Source organism: Dasypus novemcinctus, chromosome 18 (genome assembly GCF_030445035.2).
Source record: "Dasypus novemcinctus isolate mDasNov1 chromosome 18, mDasNov1.1.hap2, whole genome shotgun sequence".
Lineage (NCBI taxonomy): Eukaryota > Metazoa > Chordata > Mammalia > Cingulata > Dasypodidae > Dasypus > Dasypus novemcinctus.
The window spans coordinates 69,766,938-69,785,828 of record NC_080690.1 but is presented as its reverse complement, the minus strand read 5'-3'; the positions used below and the strand labels follow the sequence as shown (position 1 = coordinate 69,785,828).

At 54.3% G+C, this 18,891-nt stretch overlaps 2 protein-coding genes across 2 annotated transcripts in view; both read right to left on the bottom strand.

Moving 5' to 3' along the window:
- Window positions 1-539: 539 nt before the first annotated feature.
- Window positions 540-6,112, bottom strand: GRWD1 (glutamate rich WD repeat containing 1). Its single transcript, XM_058280523.1, has 7 exons — window positions 5,906-6,112; window positions 5,543-5,660; window positions 5,165-5,327; window positions 3,223-3,436; window positions 2,973-3,115; window positions 2,531-2,728; window positions 540-1,418 (listed from the first exon to the last, which is right to left on the bottom strand). Exons 1-7 carry the CDS (start codon window positions 6,090-6,092, stop codon window positions 1,095-1,097), a joined length of 1,347 nt encoding a protein of 448 aa, XP_058136506.1. The 5' UTR covers window positions 6,093-6,112; the 3' UTR covers window positions 540-1,094.
- Window positions 6,113-7,203: 1,091 nt separating this feature from the next.
- Window positions 7,204-18,891, bottom strand: part of GRIN2D (glutamate ionotropic receptor NMDA type subunit 2D) — a 48,733-nt gene continuing 37,045 nt past the window's right edge. Inside the window, exons 13-15 of the mRNA XM_058280519.2 lie at window positions 10,044-10,231; window positions 9,615-9,847; window positions 7,204-9,519 (exon numbers count right to left, since the gene is read on the bottom strand). Of these exons, the coding sequence (XP_058136502.1) occupies window positions 8,191-9,519; window positions 9,615-9,847; window positions 10,044-10,231 (1,750 nt within the window). The 3' untranslated portion in view covers window positions 7,204-8,190. The remainder of the gene's footprint in view (window positions 9,520-9,614; window positions 9,848-10,043; window positions 10,232-18,891) is intronic.

Here is an 18,891-nt window from a genome sequence, read left to right as displayed (position 1 = left end):
TCCGCCGGGGGCTGCGGTTTGTCCGTGGGTGCCCAGAGGGGCCGTGTACTGGGTGCCCAACCTCTGAGTCCACAGCGGATCAGAGGCCTGCATGGGGGGGCAGGGGGTGGGGCCAGCCCAGAGCCGCAGAGGGGGAGCCAGGGAGGCCAGCCAGGCAGGGTGGCTGGGCCGCAGCCCAGCAGCCCAGAAGAGAGTCCTTGATGGGGGAGGCAGGGAGACAGGCGACAGGGGACAGCAGGCACAGACGGAGACCCAAAGGGGTAGAGAAGACGCGGTCTCAGATTAGGGGGCAAAGAGGGAGACAGTGAGACGATGGAGGGAAGAGAAGGGGTTCTGAAGAGTTGGGGGCGAGGGTGGGAGCCCCCTCTGGAGACCTGGAATAAATTCCAGGGGGGCTGGGGGAAGGTGGAAGTGGCCAGACCCAGGGGTGGAGAACGGGATAGAAGATGCAGGGTCCTTCAGAGGCCTTTCCTCAGATACCCACCCCCAGTGCCCCTCAGGGAGGCGGCCGGGGGGCCCAGGGTCGCACACGCTCCAGGTTGCATCCTGTTCCTTTATTGCCTCAGGAGCCCCGAGCCCTGCTGCCCCCACAGCACCCACCGGGGCCCAGAGCTGGGAAATCCTGGCCAAACCCAGCAGCAAGCCAAGGGGCAAAAGCCAGTTCTGTGGAAGGAAGCCCACCCCGACTTTCCAGCCATGGTAAGGCAGTGAAGTTCCCTAGGGGCCAGCAGCCCAAACTGCATCCTTGGACAGGGAGGGCAAAGGGCCAAAAATCCAGTGTCACAGCCAACGAAACCTGCACTGCAACACAGGCCACCCAGCCCACCCCGAAACAGAGCAAGCCCAGACAGGCAGTGGTTGTGGGGGGCCCCTGGGGCCCAGCCACGTGGTTCTCCAGCGCCGTGGGTCAGACCAGGTCCTTGGGCTGGAGGGACCACTGGGGCAAACCAAATCCTTCAGGAGAAAATAATGGGCCAGAGAATCCACTGTGGTGGCCGAGGGGCCAAGCCAAGTCCTGTGGCAGAGGGGACTGGCCAGCAGGCCTGGACGAGCCCCTTCCGAGGAATCCGAGGGAAGGCGCGCGCCGCCCAGCCTCAGACGCTGATGGTGCGGAAGACGGTGAAGCCGGACAGGGCGGTGCTGACCAGCACGCCGGGGCACTGCGGGTGCCAGTGCAGCTCCTTCAGGTCCGTCTCGCCCTGGTGCACGAAGAGCAGCTGCTGAGGGAGGTCCGCCAGCCCCGGGTCAGCCTCCACCTCCTTGTCACCTGCTTCCGGGTCCCGCTCCACCGCCAGGTCCCACTGCGTGATCTGGTTGTCTGCACCGGAGGCGGCAAAGACCCCGCTGTCCTGCGGGTGCCACTCGACAGAAGTGACAGGGGCCACATGCTGCTTGAAGGTGGCCACTGGGGAGCCAGACTGCAAGGAGAGGACAAAGGGGGGCTCAGAAAGCCTCAGCCTGGCCTCGGCAGTGACCCAGGCAGAGCTCCCTGTCGTCTCAGCCTCCTCCAACCAGGGCCCCACCCTTTAAGCCCCACAAGTCCAATCTCTACCAAAGCACAGCTGGTAAAGGCTTCCCGTCCCAGGGCTGCTGGGAATGGTGGCTTGACCTGCAAAGAAGCCCCTCCCAGCTCCAGGTCACCTGTCCCCACCCCCCACTTCTCCTTGGGGCTGCCCTAATTTCCTTTCTTATAAAAGATGTGGGTTCTTCAAGTGCTTGCCCAGCTGATTCTGTGGGAAACTTTAAGAGTGCTGAGCCACGACTATCAGAAACACTTGGGGCAGCCGACCCAAAAAAACACAGCATTTTTACTACAGCACAGGCACTGCTGGGAACTGAAGTTTCTTCTCTGGAGACACAGCTCCAAAGTTCCAATGGTCAGCCAACCTGGCCACATGACCCAACCATATCCCTGTCCTCTCTGAGCCTCAGGGAATGGAATCCATATCTAGAGTTGATTCTACAAAACCCTAAACTGGCAAGGAAAAAAAAAAAAAAGATTATGATAGCCTCAGAAAGTCTAGGAAGCTAAGGATTCATCCAGAGGGATGGTCAAAGTGGGAATTTCTCCTTCCCCACACCCTTCTCAGCTCCACAAAGCCAACTTGAGCTCAGCTGTGAGGTGACCTTGTTCCTTCTGTGCCTCAGTTTCCTCTCCAGCAATGAATGAGCTCGATTCTATAAAACCCACTAAAAGACAAAGCCACAGTACAACTCCTCAAAGCCCTCGATTCCATGGGCAGATGGCATTGTTGCCTCTGCTGTCCCTGGACCCCTTCCATCCCTTGTCAACGATTCATCTAGTAGAGCGAGAGACCCACACCATCCCCAACCCTGCCCCTCGCCAGGCCTCAGCTTCCTCATCTGTACCACGAAGAGGCCAACTCTAATCCTAAAGATCTCCACAGCTGTGGTTTGATAAAGGCACTTAAGGGGAACAACCTATAAACCTGAGAACCTTGGGGGCACCTTTGCCCCCAGAGGCTGCTGGGACCAGTGGTTTCTCCAGGCCCCACTGCTGGAGAAATACCTTGAACTGCCGCAGGTCCCAGATTTTGAGGGCCCCATCGTCCCCACCACTAAGTAGGAAGGGCTCCCGGCGGCTCCAGCTGATGACGTTGATGTCCCCGTCGTGGGCGGCAGCTGTGGTGAGCTGGCAGGCCTTGCTAGGGGCTGCCCGGATGTCCCAGATGCGAATGGAGGCATCAGCTGAGCAGGAGGCGAACACCTGGGCGAGGGGAATCTCAGTGACCCAGGTGTACCCCAGCCTGACCCCCCGAAGACCAGGAAGAGCTAGTGGTGATCCACTTCCTCTTGGTGCCCACCTCACTAGGAGTGGGTCTGCAAGCTGTCCCTTTGTCTGGGCCTCTGCCCCTTCCTCACCCAGGGCCCTAGACTCACCCCACCCCTTGCTCAGAAGTCAGGTTCCCAGCCCCCTCCTCCCAAAGGGACCCAGGCACCCAGGTCCTCACAGTGTCCTCAGTCGGTGACCACTGCAGGTCCTCCACGGAGCGTGTGTGACCCACAAATGGCCGCTGGTCCACGTGCCAGGAGCCGCCCTCTGTGGGCGTCCAGAGGTGGATGTTCTTCTGACAGTCACCCGTCAGCAGGCGACCTGGAGAAGGCAGTCGGGAAACACCGTCGTTCCCCTCCCTGGAGTCTAACCGTCCCCCCTCGCTCCTCCCCACCTCCCAGAGACACAAGCACACGCCAGGGCCTCACCAGGCACGCGGGGGCACCAATCGAGTGCGAAGCCTTCGCCCATGTGGCCGCCGAAGGCAAAGATGGGCTTCACGCGGGCCTGCTCGTCCCGGAGGAAGGCTGCCAGGGCCTGGGAGTCATCCACCACCTGCAGCAGCCGCCGCAGCGCAAACACCTCCACCTGGCCCTTCTCTGACCAGACCCCAGCCACGGGTTCCTCACCCAACCACGACACCTGTGGGGGAGACAGGAGGCTCAGCGGGGAGAGCGGTTCCCAACATCCCCAAGAGCCAGAACTGTGGTTCCTCAGATCATCCAGGCCTGGGGCTTTGTGGGGAAGGACTCGTGACTGCAGGACCAGCGTGGCAACTGGGACAACTCCCATTCTGGGGAGTAGCAGTGGTAGGGGTAGGGTGGGAACCCAGCCCCCAAACTCCTGGAAATTGAGGCCAGGATTCCCGGCAGCCCTCAGGACTGAGTCAATCTCCTGGTCTTCGCAACTCTCAATGTGAGAGGGTCCTGGGGCTCAGCCCTGGGATCTCTGCTCCTGTATGTTTACCCACTAGGAGATCCACCCCAGTCTCAAGGTTCCCAGAATCCCTGAGGCCTGACCTCTCTCCTACATGCAATCTGTATTGTGCCAAGAGTTTAAACTTAACTTGACCAAAACCAAATTCCCGATTGCCAACTGCAACCTACTTCACTGCAGTCTTCCCCACCTCAGGCCCAAGCTTAGGACTCATTCTTGACTTGCCTCTTCCTCCTCATACCCAACACACACCCGGGCTGCACTCAAACCGCCTCACTTCCATTGCCTCTTGCTACCGCGACTGCCACCTCCCATCTAACACTGACACCTTCTCTCCCCCAAGTTATTACGATGGCCTCCTTGCAGGATTCCAGCCTTCTACTTTTGCCTCCTTGCAGTCGATTTTCAATACAGCAGCCAGAGAACCTTTTAAAATATAATTCAGATCCTGTCCCTTCCCTGCTCCAAACCCTCTCATGGCATCCAGTTTCTCCCCAAGTATAAGTCAAGTCCTTACAATGGCCTACAAGGCCCTAGAAACCTGTTTCCTCTGGGTATTTCCTCCCCAAAATCTTAACTCCTCCCCCCTTCCATTTTGGTCCAAGTGCACTGGAATTCACAGCTTCCCTTGAAGCTCCTCAAACACATTCACCCCAGGGCCTTCGCACTAGCGTTTCCCCTTGCCTCCTCCCACAGACATCCTTAATTCCCTCCCTTGCTTCCTGTGGTTCTAGTTTCAAAGGACACCTTATCAGTGAATACTTCCTTAGAACACTCTAATCCCCTTACCCAGCTTTATCTTTTTTCCCCCACAGCACTTAAGCACCTTTTGTCATACTATAAGTTTACTTAGTGTTTCACTGTTTAATTTCGTAGAGCCAGAGACTGTTGCTCACTCCTGAACCTCCAGAGTCTAGAAAAATACCCAAACATGGTAATAAGAAATTAACAGAAACACACAGCACAAGCTATAAGCCAGATACTGCTCTAAGCACTGTCTGTATACCATTCCACTTCATTCTCACATCAAAGTGATCAGAGGACACTGTAACTGATGCAAAGCAGTATCCCCACAGCCTAAAAGAATTCCTGACTGAAAATGTAAGATAATGTAACAGGAAACACATTCATTACACTACAACCAGATGCTGTTCTAAGCGCTACCTATTCATTATTTCATTTCATCCTCACATTAGTCCCAGCAGGGAATTTTATAACTGATGTAGCTTTACAAAAGAAGAGAGTGAAGGCTAAAAGTAATTACTGTTATGGCATTATAATAGCCAAGGTATATTATAAGATGGTATTATAAAGCTAACTGCATGCCAGGTACTTTTCTAAAGGCCTAAGGGCACAAGAAGGTGCCCGGGCAAGTACAGACATGGGGAAACGTGCTCCGGAGGACGCAGAGCAGTTTCAAGGGACTATCTGTACCCGGACTCGGTTGATGCCACCATAATGGGGCACCATGGCCAGCTCCAGCTGAGGCTTCCTTTCTTCTTCATCCTCTTCATCTTCTTCCTCCTCTTCTTCATCGCTGTCCTCCTTGGGCGGAGGCTTTGTCCCATGCAGATTGTGCATCCGAAGTACCATAAGTCTGGAGAAAAGTGTGGGATTAGACACTGGACCCCAGGGTCACGAGGATGAAGGGGAGCTGGAGACTCAGACTCTTGTGTCTGAGGGAGGCACGACGGGGAGCCCTAACTTTGGGTCCTGTGGAAGAAGAACAACAAAGGCCCAAACTCCTGGCTATTGAGAAAGGGTCTGGAGACTTGGATTCTTGGTCCTGGAAAAGCCGCAGGCCTCTCCTACCTGTTGCTCTGGGCGCTCTCTGCCTGGGTCCCAGCACACAGGTAAAGTGTAAGAGGAAGCTCTGTCCGGTTGTCTCCCAGGTGATCACGGACTATGTCGAAGCTAAGACAGGGGGCGCCTGGGGGATGGAAGGAGGGGATAGAGTTAGGGTGGGAGAGAAGCACCCCAAGTCCTCAAGAACCCGAAGGGTCCTCAGCCCCCACCTCCCTCAGGGACCAGCCCTCTTGAGAGTGACAGCTTTTCTTGACTTCGGCGTTTCCCTCCAGAGAACTTCTGAAGTTAAAGGTCCAGAACCAGCCTCCCGGAACCCAGGAGTCCCGTCCCCTCCTCCCCAAGACCCAGGAGTCCGGGCCCCAGCCCCACCAGTCTGCGCTCGGTGGTACAGTACGTAGGCCTCCTCGTCCATGACCAGTTCCTCCCCGTCGCGCAGCGGCGGACCCCGGCCGGGCAGGTAGACCTGCGCCGGGCCCTCCGACCCTGCGTCGCCTGACTCGGCCTCCATGGGCTCCCCGGCTTCACATGGGCGCCGCCGTCCCTTGCGCGCCGCCATGGTCGAAACTTCTCAGTGCGGGCGCGAGATATGAACGTCACTTCCGGCCTGCCCTTCCCTGCTTCTGAGGTCCACCCCGCCGCGCGGTTATCTTGGAAACCTCCCATTTCACCAATTAGAGAGGACGGTGTGGGGAGGGGAAAGAGAAGGCGCCCTAAGAAAGGTAATGGTGTGCAGGCCTAGCTAGGGGAGACACGGAGAAACGACGTGTCCCGCGTGCCTTCGGGGCGCCCTTCCGCGCAGATGCAAGGCCTCCTGGGAGCTGTAGTTCTATAGACACCCCGCTTTCCACCAGCTGAGGCACTCAGAGCCCGGATTCCATCTTCCACCTTGGACGCCCAGGGATTTCTTTCCACTTAATTGTTCATGTATGCAAATATATGCTCTTAGAGGCAAGGAGACGGGGTTTCTGCTCCCTGAGGACCAATAAAGCCACTTTCTTCTTCCCTTCCTGTTATGATGGCTTTAATTTACTCCAGAATGCTTTAGCGTAAAGAGGATCATTATATGTGTAAATCGGTCGAAGCCACCCTCTACGGGCAGTCAGTTGCCTAACCAGGCGTTCACACCGTCGTTTATTACTTAACCAGAAATGCCGCCCTCTGGAGGCAGCTGTTGTTAAGTGCTTGGCTCTCTTCCTCGCGCGACAGGACCGTAATTGGCAGGATGAGATGTCAGACACAGGGTTCGCCTTGGTGAGATGAATGGCACTCAAGATGTGTGAGTTGCCGGGATGTATTAGATCCACTCCTCGCTTACATGAACAGGGTCTTAAGGGTCTAGCAAGCCTTGTTTCCTGCAGCTGCAGAAATGGGTCCCTAGGCTTTATCCGAAAGGCTGTCACCCTTCTCTTGGGGACTCTGTCTCCTCTCTCAGTGCCCCCGACCCCACCCCCGTCTCTGTCCCTTTCTTCTTGGGAACTCTTCCCACCATCTCTTTCACTGTCTTTGCCGCCGCCACTCCCCCAAACCCACCTCCGTGGTCTGTTTCTTTATATACATCTCTTTCGGACCCCTCTTCCTTGATACAACTCCCCCCCCCTAACCAGTTTTTGTCTTCTCCGGAGAATTTGAGGGGGGCTAGGAGACAGAGATGGAGCTCACGCTTGGAGTGAGGAGGCATAAAAACATGGTTTATTCCAAACACTGCAATGTGGACCAGGGCAGTGGGAAGGGTGGGCGGTGGTGACGTGGACTCCCAGACCCTCCCCTCCACCAGGCAGCCCCAGGCCCGGCTGGGGAGCCGGGAGGAGGCGGTTTGGGAGGGTCTGATGTGGCATCACTGAAAGGTCTGGAATAAGGATTAGATTTGGAGAAAATGTGGTGGGGGCACCTGGGGATGGGGGGGAGGTGCGGCCTGGTGGGGCAGGGGGGGGTCAGAGCCGGGAGGGCGGGGACGAAGGCGGGGCTTCCGCCGAGGGTGGGTCCTAGGTCAGGTACGGGAAAGCAACAGAGTTTGGAAGAAGAGAGTGGGGAGGCGTGTCTAGGTTGGACGTCAAGGGTCACAGTCTGGTTGGGGCACAGTCTGGGGGTCGGGTCACAGTTTGGGGTCGGGGATCACAGTCTGGGGTCGGATGACCATTTGAGGGGTCGGAAGTCACAGTCTGGGGTCGGGGGACTTACGGGTGGCGGGGCCAAGGTCTGGGTCACAGTTTGGCGAATGTGTCTCACAGTTTTGAGTCCCAATGGATGAAAGGTTAAAAACGGGCTTCCCCGGAGGCGTGGCTGGGGCCGGGGAGCTGCACAGTGATGTGGGGGCCACGGCCCCGGGCGTGGGGGCGGGGGCCGGATGTGGCGTGGCCCCCTCCCCCCCTCCCGCCCCATCTGGTGACGTTAAAAAGCCCTTGTCGGGTTTTAAAAAAAAGTCCGGTGGGCGCCGAGACCTCCCCTCTCCCACCCCTGGTCCTCGAGCTGGGTGAGTTTGGGGACCAAGTGCCCTCCGGCTCGCGGTTTCCCCAAAGCGAGGGGGCGCTGCTCCAGGCGGGTCCGGCCGGCTCCGTTCCTCTCCTTCCCCACGCCGCGGGGCCTGTCCACTGGGCGCGCCCCCTCGGGCCGTGGCCTGCGCTGACCGAGGGGGCGGCGGGGCCTCCCGGGCCGCGTCATACCTCCGACTCGAGGCTGGAGAAGTGCGCCGAGCCCCGGCGGGTGCCCAGCTCCCCGCCCCGGTGTCTCCGGTGGGGCGCGGCGGCCAGCGGCGGCCCCCAGTGCGCGGCGTGCGGGCACCGGCGCGCGTGGCGGGAGGGCCCGGTGAGCCGGCGCGCGGGGGCCGCGCGGGGGCACGAGCTGAGGTCCTCGAGCGAGCGCGAGGTGGGCGCGGGCGGCGGGAGGTCCCAGCCCCCCGCCGCGCGCCGGTGCCGGTGGTGGTGCGGCGCGGGGGCGGCGGGCGCGCGGTGGGAGGCCCGCGGGCGGTGCGGGTGCGGCCGCGGGCAGCCGCAGCGGGCCCGGCGCCGCGGCGGGGGCCCGGCGGCCCAGGGCGGCGGCGGCGGCGCCCACCAGCCGCCGTCCAGGCCGTCGTGCGAGCAGCTGAGGTGGCGCGGCGGCGGCAGCAGCTCCAGGCTGGCGCAGTGGCGGCAGTGCCAGGCGGCCGGGCCGCCGCGCGGGGGCAGGTAGTCCCAGCTGCCGGCGCGCCAGCCCCCGAGCTTGTCGACCGACCAGTAGCGGCCGGGCGGCGGCCCGAGGCGCTCGGCGTACGGGTAGGGGAAGTCGGCGAACCACCAGGGCTCCAGGCCGCCGAGCGACGCGCCGCCCAGGCTCTCCGAGTCCTCCGAGTCCGACGGCGAGGGCTCGAGGTCCAGGTACGCGCAGGGCGGCGGCGCGGCGCGGCACGGGGGCGGCGCGGCCGGGGCGCCCGTCCCCGCGCCCCCCGCCGCGCCCGCGCCGGGCCCCAGCAGCGGCTGGCTCTCGGGGTCGGAGCGCGGCCAGCGCGCGGGCGCGGGCGGGCTCTCGTCCTCGTAGGCCAGGCGGCAGAGCGGCGGCCCGACGGCGGCGGCGGCGGCGGCGGCGGCGGGGGGCGCGGGCGGCGACGGGAAGCCGGGGAAGGCGCCGGCGGGGGGCTCGGCCGGCTCCGGGTCGCGCACGATGGCGAAGTAGGAGGGCGGCGGCTTCTGCGGGGGCGGCGCGGCCGGCGGGGAGAGCGGGCGCCCGGCCGCGCCGCGGGGGGCCGCCCGCGCCTCGCCCAGGCCCAGGCCCTGCGGCTCGATGGGGCCGTAGTAGCGGTGGAAGCCGTCGGCCAGGCCCGCGCCCCCGGGCGGCCCGGGGACCTTGGCGCGGCGCCAGCGGTCCACGGCGGCGCGCTCGCGGGGCACGAAGGGCGCGGGGCCCGGCGCGGGCCGCGGCGCGGGGTACGCGGGGCTGGGCAGCGGCTGCGGGGGCGGCGGGGGCTTGGCCGGCGGCGGGGCGGCTTCGGCGCTGCAGCAGCTGTACATGCCCTGCGGGGCCGCGGGGAGCGCGCGGTCAGTGCGGGCCGCGCGCCCGCGCCCGCCGCTCCCCCAGCGCGCCCCCGCGGCCCCCTCGCGCCCCGTACCCGGGAGAAGGCCAGCAGGAAGTCCAGGCGGTGCGTGGGCCCCAGGCAGTGCCGCAGGCGCCAGTAGACCAGGTGCTCCCAGGCGAAGACCAGCAGGGAGAGGCCCATGGCCACCAGCAGCATGTAGAAGACGCCTGCCATGTTGTCGATGTCCAGCTTGCTGCTCATCACCTCGATCTTGTCGTTGTGGCAGATCCCCGAGAGCCACAGCCGCTCCAGCATCTCGATCTCGTCTGGGGGCGGCGGTGGGTGAGGGGGGTCAGAGGTCACCTGCCCCGGAAACCCGGCCTGGACTCTCGTCGCAGACCTCGGAGCCCGGGTCCCCAGAGACCCCTCCTCGCCCAGACCCTGGCCACCCAGGTCCCCAAACCGGGGGTCCCAGCCTCCACCCCACCCCCGGGGTCGCGCGATCCCCGCGCGCAGCCGCACCGTCCCCCAGGAACTGCAGCAGCGCCAGGTCGATGGGGCGCTTCCAGCGGGAGCCCTTATGCAGGGCGATGCCGTAGCCCGTCGTGGCAAAGACCTTCCCGGATCCGATGGTGACGAGCTTGCAGCCCTCGTCCTTGCGCGCCATGTAGTTGAGCACAGCCGCGTCGTAGATGAAGGCATCCAGCTTCCTAGGGGGGGGGGGGAGGCCACGCAGGGCAGGGTCAGGCCCCTAGATCCGAATTGGCCATCAGCTCCTGAGCACATCCCTGCACCTCTTCCCACCTCAGTTTCCTTGTCTGAGAAATGGGGGTAAACAGTGCCTCCTCTCCAGGATTGGTGGGAAGGTCGGATTGTGCCTGTGCACCGGAAGCACTGGGAAGGTGTTAGCTGGGGCAGGTGTTGAATCACTGTGGGCTTTGTCTTCGGGGAAAGCCCTATTTACGCCTCCATTTTAGGGAGGAGGGCTGAGGCTCAGAAAGGGGATTCAGGGAAGTGGATTTGGTCTGACGATTAGGGCATCCGTCTACCACATGGGAGGTCCAAGGTTCAAACCCAGGGCCTCCTGACCCATGTGGTGAGCTGGGCCATGCGCAGTGCTGATGCGCAAGGAGTGCGCCCCATAAGGAGAGCCACCTAGCCTGAGAAAAGTGCAGCCTGCCTTGGAATGGTGCCGCACACATGGAGAGCTGACACAGCAAGATGATGCAACAAAAAGAGACACATTGCGGGTGCTGCTGACAAGAATACAAGTGGACACAGAAGAACACACAGCAAATGGAGACAGCAGACAACGGGGGGAGGGGGAAGGGGAGAGAAATAAATAAAAAATCTAAAAAAAGGGGGGGATTAATAAAAAGAATTATTATCAATTATGTGGTCCAGACACAGTTCTACATAGTCTAATGGTTTAGTCCTCACAGGAACCTTTGAGGCAAAAACTATAATCTACAATTTTCAGGTGGGGAGATGGGGGCCCAGGCTCCATCTGAGCTCACTGGGCGCTTCCACCCTGCTGCGCTTTCCTTAGCTTGGCAGGAAGAGAGCAGGGACGAGGAATTTGGTCTAGCAGCTAGATAAATCGAGGTACATGTCGCTCTCCTTCACAACTGCCACCATTTTTTTTGTGTATTCCTGTGACTGCTTGAGTCATCTCAGCCTTTCCCACTAGATTCTTTGCCCTGGCTGGTCTGGTTCCTGGCTGTGACCCCAGCACACTTCCTGGCACCTATGAGGTGATCAGTGAATGTTTGCAGAATAAATGAGTGAATAAATGAAACCTCATCATGCAGCACTCTGGAACCATTCTCTGAAATGAGGTATATTTGTAACCACCTAACATGAAGAGGGCCAGGTATATCAATGAAAACAAAAACAAAAACAAAACAAGTCTTGGGACCTCAAATAGAGTAAACTCCATATTAATTTATTTTTAACTGTATATACACTAGGGTGAAATTTTTATCATCTTACATCTTAACTGGAGACACCAGACTCACTCTTCAAGGGAGATAACAGTCTTTGTCTAGTTCCACATTGTCCAAAAGAACATTTTGTGATGCTGGAGCTGTCCCCTTCTGTGCAGTCCAGTAGGGCAGTGATCAGCTCCATGCAGCTGCTAAGCTCTTGAAGGGTGGCCAGTGTGCCCGAGGAGCAGGATTTTACATTTTAATTTTAGCTAATTGAAACTTAGATAGCACCAGACAGTGCTGATCTGGGGAGAGCGGCACAAATGAAGGTACGTGGCTGGCTGCTGGCTGCTGAGAAGGCGAAGGGGCTTCCAGACAGGAGGAGCTAGCCTCACCTTTTGAGTTGTGTGTCCATCTGTGGTGCAAATCCCACTGTGGCCCCAAAGCCTCAGTGACACCCCCTCCAAACACACACACACACACAAGTGTCTTGCGTGCATGGCTGAGTTCATGAAAATTAAAGAAAAAGGAAGAGGATGTAGCTCAAGCAATTGAGCTCCTGCCTACTACACGGGAAGTCCTGGGTTTGGTTCCCTGTGCTGCCTGGAGAAGATGAGCAAGGCAGTGAGCTGACGCAAAAAGGAGACAGAAAAGGAGACACAATGAGACGACAAGAGGAGCAGAGATGGTTCAAGCAATTGAACACCCTTCTCCCACGTGAGATCCCAGGTTTGGTTCCTGGTGCCTTGTAAAGAGATGGACAGACATGAAAGCACGCAGAGAGCATACAGAGAGTGCAAACAATTAGGGGGAGGGGAATAGATAAAATCTTAAAAGTAAAGACAAGGGCAGAATTCCAGGTCCATGCACCCCAAATTGGGGGGGCATACTGTGAGAGGATTCCCCACACTAAACCAGTTCAGATGAAGCAAAACCTTGGAGGTGGGGCAAAGAATCCTTGGGAGGCTGTTCGCCATTCCACAGTTGGAAAACGGGGTTTGAATGAATATTACGTGGATCCTAACAAGCAGGGAGATCCCAGCTGACATCCGGAAACCTACATATAGGCAAGAAAAATACTGCAACTGCCTGCGGGCACTTCTATCTCATGGGCAAACTATAATTTCGCTCTATATTTCTCTCTGTCTTTGAAAATACCCTTGAGGACAAGAAGTGAATTGCTTCCCACAAAGCGGGAAGGCTTTGGAGTTAGCAGGATCAGGCGGAAGAGGGGGTGAGGGGCTGGGAACTAGGATATGATGGCAGGAGGGTCTTCCAGGGCACTTGGGGTCCCGGGGAGAGGCAGAGAGATCCAAGGAGCAAAGGGAGCTAAGGATCAGGACTTCCAGGGTGGGAATGTCGGGGAGGCTTTCAGGGAATGGGGGCCGTCTAGCAGCACTCATGTTAAATTGTTTGCTCAGTTGTTCTGGGACTCAGTGCCTTCCATTATGTCCATCTCCCCCTCCCTCCCATCCTGCATTGTCCCTAAACCTCCAGGGCAGCTCAGTCTCGTCCTACAGTCTTTGTCTGGGTGTAGATTTGAGACAAAAATTCCTTGCTCCTGTCCTTGCTGTTTAGTCCCAGGCTAATCACCAGAGGGATCTTGTTAACATTTGAGTAAGCTTCAGGCTGCCCTCAGCTTGGCACCCTCCCCTGGCTTCCCACGTCACCCAGAGTGAGTGACAAGGCCTTATGCTGTCTGTCACTGCCCACCCCCCATGCTTCCTTACCCCTCTGTCCTCAACTGCCACAGCTCCAGCTCCCCCTTTCTCATTCCACTCCAGTCCCACTGGTCTTGGCACTATTCCTGAGATATTCTAGCAGGCTCCTGCCTCAGGGCCTTTGCACTGGCGGTTCCCTCTTTCTGGGACACTCTTCCTCCCAGAGAGCCACATGGCTGGCTCCCAGCTGTCCTCCAAGTGTTTGTTCAAAAGATACCTTCCCCTGTTACCCTAGTTAATACTGCACCCTGTACCCTCTTCCCCAGCTCTCCCAAATTCCCACTCTACTTTTGCCCAAAACAGCCACTCTACTTTTGCCCAAAGCCCCTATCACCTTCTAACGTACTATAAGGTATTCTGATTTATTCTGTTTGGTGCCAACGCCCCCCACACTTGGAATTTAAGTTTCATGAGGGCAGGGACCTTGTCTGCCTGCTTCACTGCTGTGTCCACAGAGACTAGAACAGCACCTGGCACACAGTAGGCATTCAAAAAAGAGTCACTGAATGAATGAATACACACTGGCTCGAGGCAGGCACTCCCAAGGCCGGGCGCTGCAGCTGAGAGGTAAGATGTCATTACTGTGGAAAGAGAGCCAAGAGGCTTTCCTCCATAAAAAAGCAAAATGAGAACACCGTGTACTTTTAGAAAACAATATATAAAGATGCGTGTGTGTGCATACATATTTTAAGTGATCAGAAAGAAATTTTTAAAAAATGCTTACATTCGGGAAAGGGGACTTGCTGATTCCTTTTTTGGCCCTCCTATGCAAGAGAGAAATTGAATATCTCTCCTGAAAAGGACCTCCAGATTTGACTGGAAGGGAAAGCCTTGCTTGTTTTTGAGCAATGCATTTCCTTTCTTTTCCTGTGATGCTTGCTTGCCCTCACCTAGAGGGTGAGCCCACGTTTGGCATGTGAGCCAACTGAAGCCATGTAAGGCTGCCAAATGTCCCTTGTACCTCCCAGTAAGGATGGAATTTTCTAGTGCTGTCCACTGTAGTGACCACTAACTGCATGTGCTATTTGGATTTCATCTGTAATAAAATTTTTTTAAAAATTCAGTTTTTCAGGGAAGTGGTTTTGGCTCAACTGATAGAGCATCTGCCTACCACATGAGAGGCCCAGGGTTCAAACCTCGCACCTCCTGACCCATGTGGTAAGTTGGCCCACACACAGTGCTGATGCACACAAAGAGTGCTGTGCCACACAGGGGCGTCCCCGTGTAGGGGAACCCCATGAGCAAGGAGTGCGCCCCATAAGGAGAGCCGCTCTGTGTGAAAAAAGCGCAGCCTGACCAGGAGTGGCGCTGCACACACGGAGAGCTGACGCAGCAAGATGACGCAACAAAAAGAGAGACAGATTCCCAGTGCTGCTGACAACAATGCAAGCAGACACAGAAGAACACACAGTGAATGGACACAGAGAGCAGATAATGGGGGGACAGGGGGAGGGGGAAAGAAAAAAAATCTTTAAAAAAATTCAGTTATTCAATTGCACAAACCATATTTCATGTGATCAATAGCTGGTGGCTACTGTACGGGACTGCACGTGTCTAGAACGTTCTTGTCATTGCAGAAAGTGCTATTGGAGAGTGCTGCTCTAAGCACACATGAGAATGGATGTTCCAGGAGAGCAGGGACTTGACTTGGCCATGGCTCTACTGAGGCAGGCTAGTAGATTAGGAATCAATAGATGGATCTGGAGCCTGGCAGAAAACCATTGAACATGTGGCCACAACACCCCATACGATGGCTGTTGGAAAAACTTGCGAGAACCCCCATTTAGAAGGACATTTCCTTCTGAAGCCAGAAGAAGCCCCAGATATTTAGCATGGGCCTTATCATTGGGCCCTCCCAGGGGATTGATGGGTGGGGTAACCAATCAAAGCAGCAAAGAGCTGGAACTCCTCCCCTGTCATGAGCAAAGGGGTGGAGTAATTAATGGGTCAAAAGGCAGGCTCAAAGGCTGAAACCGTCCCCCCACCACAACCACCACTGCTCTTGCCTTCCACTCCCCTGCTTGGAACAGCACGCAAGTAAAACCTGGGCATTGGTAATCTGTAATGGGGAACTGTAGTCTGTAAATCAGCCCTCTTTCTCTCTTTTCAGCCTCTCTCTCTATCCTCTCTACCTGGGACCCTTTAATCTGTTATTTTCTCCCATTTCTCTTCCCTCCCTTCCTTAATAAATTACTGGCCTAACTAAACTAGTTTGCTCTCGAAATTAATTTTTTTGTAGCTTAGCCAAGAACCTGGAGAAAATCCAGCCATACTACCTCAGGTAGCTGGCCCATTACCTGGCACAAGAATGCCTTAAATAGTCATTGAATGAGTGAACAGAGGCATGACTGGTTTTTTACTTTCATACCACTAGGATTTATCATGTCAGAGTTCATTATTTATTTTCTTCTAGTTCCTGTCTAAGGAAAAAAATAAATGTAAGAATATCTCAGGAAAAGGGACCTAAAAATACTGACATTGAAATCACCCCCCAAAAAATGATCTAGACAGATGACCCTAAAATGAAGCTCATTGTCAACAACCCCACTCCCATGCTCACAAGCTCATCACTTCCAGGGGACCCCCCCTCCTAAATATGAACAGACCACTAAGGATTACTAGGGATCAATAAAGCCTCTCCCAAGAAAGATAGAAACAAAACAAATATGGGGAAGGTAGGGACTTGGACGAAACAGATTATGCAAGGAGAACATGTTAAAAAAAAAAAAAGCAACATTAGTAATATCAGAGAAATAAGACAAAGAGGAACGTCCAGAGAGAGAGAGAGAGAGAGAAAGAAAAGGTTCTTAGATATTAAAAATATACCAGAAGAAATGAAAAGCTAATAAAGGAGATAAAATTTAGGAAATCTCTCAGAGAGTAGAGCAAAAAGATAGAGGTGAAAAATAAGCGAGGGAAGCATATGAGGCTCAAGCGATTGGGCTCCCACCTACCACATGGGAGGGCCCGGGTTTGCATCCTGGGGCCTCCTCGTGAAGGCAAACTGGCCCATGCCCGTGGAGAGCTGGTGCGGCAAGATGACACAACAAAAGGAAGACAAGCAGACACAGAAGAACATGCAGCAAATGGACACAGAGAACAGACAATAAGTAAGCAGCAAGAGGGGGGGGATAAATAAATTTAAAAACCTTAAAAAAAAGAGAAAAGAAAAATAAGAGAATATAAAGGAAATCAATAGTCCAGGAAATTCAGCATCAAATTAATATGAATCCCAGAAAGAATAGAAAAGGAAAGGAAAGGGATAAATCAAAGATTTCAAGCAGATTTTCCACAATGAATGACATAAGGATAAGACTGAAAGGCCTAACAAGTGCCTAGCACAACAGTGGAAACAGATCAAGACATGTTGCTGATAAACGTTAGCAAACCAAGGACAGGGAAAAGAAAAATCATGTCACATTCAAAGTCTTAGGAATCAGATTGGCTTTGAATTTATTAATAATACTGGAAACTGGAAGACAGTGGTGCAATGCCTTCCAAATTCTGGAAGAAAATGATCTCTGACCCAGAATTCTATACCCAGCCAGACTGCCCATCAAATGTAAGAGCAGAATAAAGACTTTTCAGGTTTGCAATGTCTCCAAAGATTTATCACCTATGTACCTTTTGACAGGAAGCTCATAAGAACATAGGAGCAAAATCCAGGAAGAGCAAGAATTGGGGTCCAGGAAACAGAAGCCAAGCCAGGAGCAAGATGAAGTAGTGAAGGTAAAGAGTAATCCCAAATGGCAGCTAGACACCAAATTGGGGTGGGCCAGAAGGCTGCCGGAGAAATTTTTTCAATACAATGAAATTGATAAAGTAGCAGATGCTTCTGTACATATTAAGAGGCGATTCAGACAATTAGCAGAGAATTTGGGTTTAAATTAGGCACAAAGAAAACTAAAGTAACTGGGGCGAGAAAAAAAAAAGACAATGATTAACTCCAGGAAAATAAAGAATTGTATAGGAGAGGAAAGTAATCACAGATTCCTACTTGAGGCAGCTGCCAGATCATTTACATAGTCATAACATGTCAACACTGAATATTCATCTAACCAGAATGACAATGTGGGAAGCTGGAGTGGTTTAATGAATATGAGTATACGTCTTCCATAGTGAGAAGTGACTGAAAAATGGCTAAAATTGAAAAAGCAAGAGGTAGCCATACAAATATAGTATTTAGAGCCATGAAGATAAACAGCAAAATGATACAATACACAAAAGTGAAAATAGATTCCTTTGGGGTGGGAGAAATGGAAATAGGGAGATGGAGACCACTGGTCTTCATTAATTTTTTTTTTTTTGTATTTGACTCTCCAAACTCCTGTGATGTATAACTCTGATAAAAATAGAACGAAAAATTAGAAAAAGTGTAAAATGGAACTTTTGGGGGAGGGAGAGAAGTCACCAGAAGCAGGACATCAAAGCAAGAGGTGAGGACAAGACATAGGGCTATCTCTTGTGAAGTCATGACGCTACAGGGGTGGGGGTGGGGGTTGAGAGCCTGGCCTCCAGAATTAGACTGCAAAGGTTCAAATCCCAGCTCTGCCACTTACAAGTTGAGGGACCTTGCTGTGCCTTCGGTTTTTCCTCTATAAAATGGGAATAATAATATACAGCTAGTATTGTTATGAACTTAAATGAGTTAATATTGCTAAAGCAAGTAGAGTAGAACTTGACATATAATGAACACTATTAAAACTAAAAAGACGTAGGAGTGACACCAATACTTGGCAATGATACAGAACAAGGGGAATGCCCTGCATTGGTGCAGAGGGTAAATGGGTAGGACCACTTTGGAAAAAGTCTTGGCAGTAGCCATATATCTGATAGGAGACTTATAACCTGCATATACAAAGAACCCCTATATCTCGAAAGTAAAAAGACAAACAACCCATTTAAAAAATGGGAAAAAGATTTAAACAGACACTTCTCCAAAGAAGAAATGGCTAAAAAGTACATGAAAAAATGCTCCAGAGCTCTAGCTAATAGGGAAATGCAAATCAAAACTACAATGAGATACTATCTTACTCCCATAAGATTGGCAGCTATGAAAAAAACAGAAGACTACGAATGCTGGAGAGGCTGCGGAGGAATGGGAACACTCAACCACTGCTGGTGGGAATGCAGAAGGATCCAGCTATTCTGGAGGACAGTTTGGCAGTTTCTCAAAAAACTAGCTATAGATTTGCCATATGACCCAGCAATTCTACTGCTGGGTATATACCCAGTAGAACTGAAAATAAGGACACAAACCGATATATGCACACCAGTGTTCATAGCAGCATTGTTCACTATTGCCAAAAGTGAGAATCAACCCAAATGCTCATCAACAGATGAATGGCTAAATAAAATGTGGTATATACATACAATGGAATATTACTTGGCTTTAAGAACGAATATACTACAAACGCATGTGATAACATGGATGAATCTTGAGAACCTTATGCTGAGTGAAGCAACCCAGGCATTGAAGGACAAATACTACATGACCTCAATGATATGAAATAAGTAAACCAAGCTGCCTCAGAGAGCTAGAGACTGGATGATAGGCTAAAAGGAAATTGGGGGGTAGAGGAAGGATGCAAGCTGACACCTACATGGGTGAAATTTATGATAAGCTGGATGTAAGTATTTGTACAAGGAAGGGATAAAATGGGGGCATAGGGTTACCTTTGGGTGGGGCTTTGCGCGCTTGAGTGGGGCTAGGGATGGGAG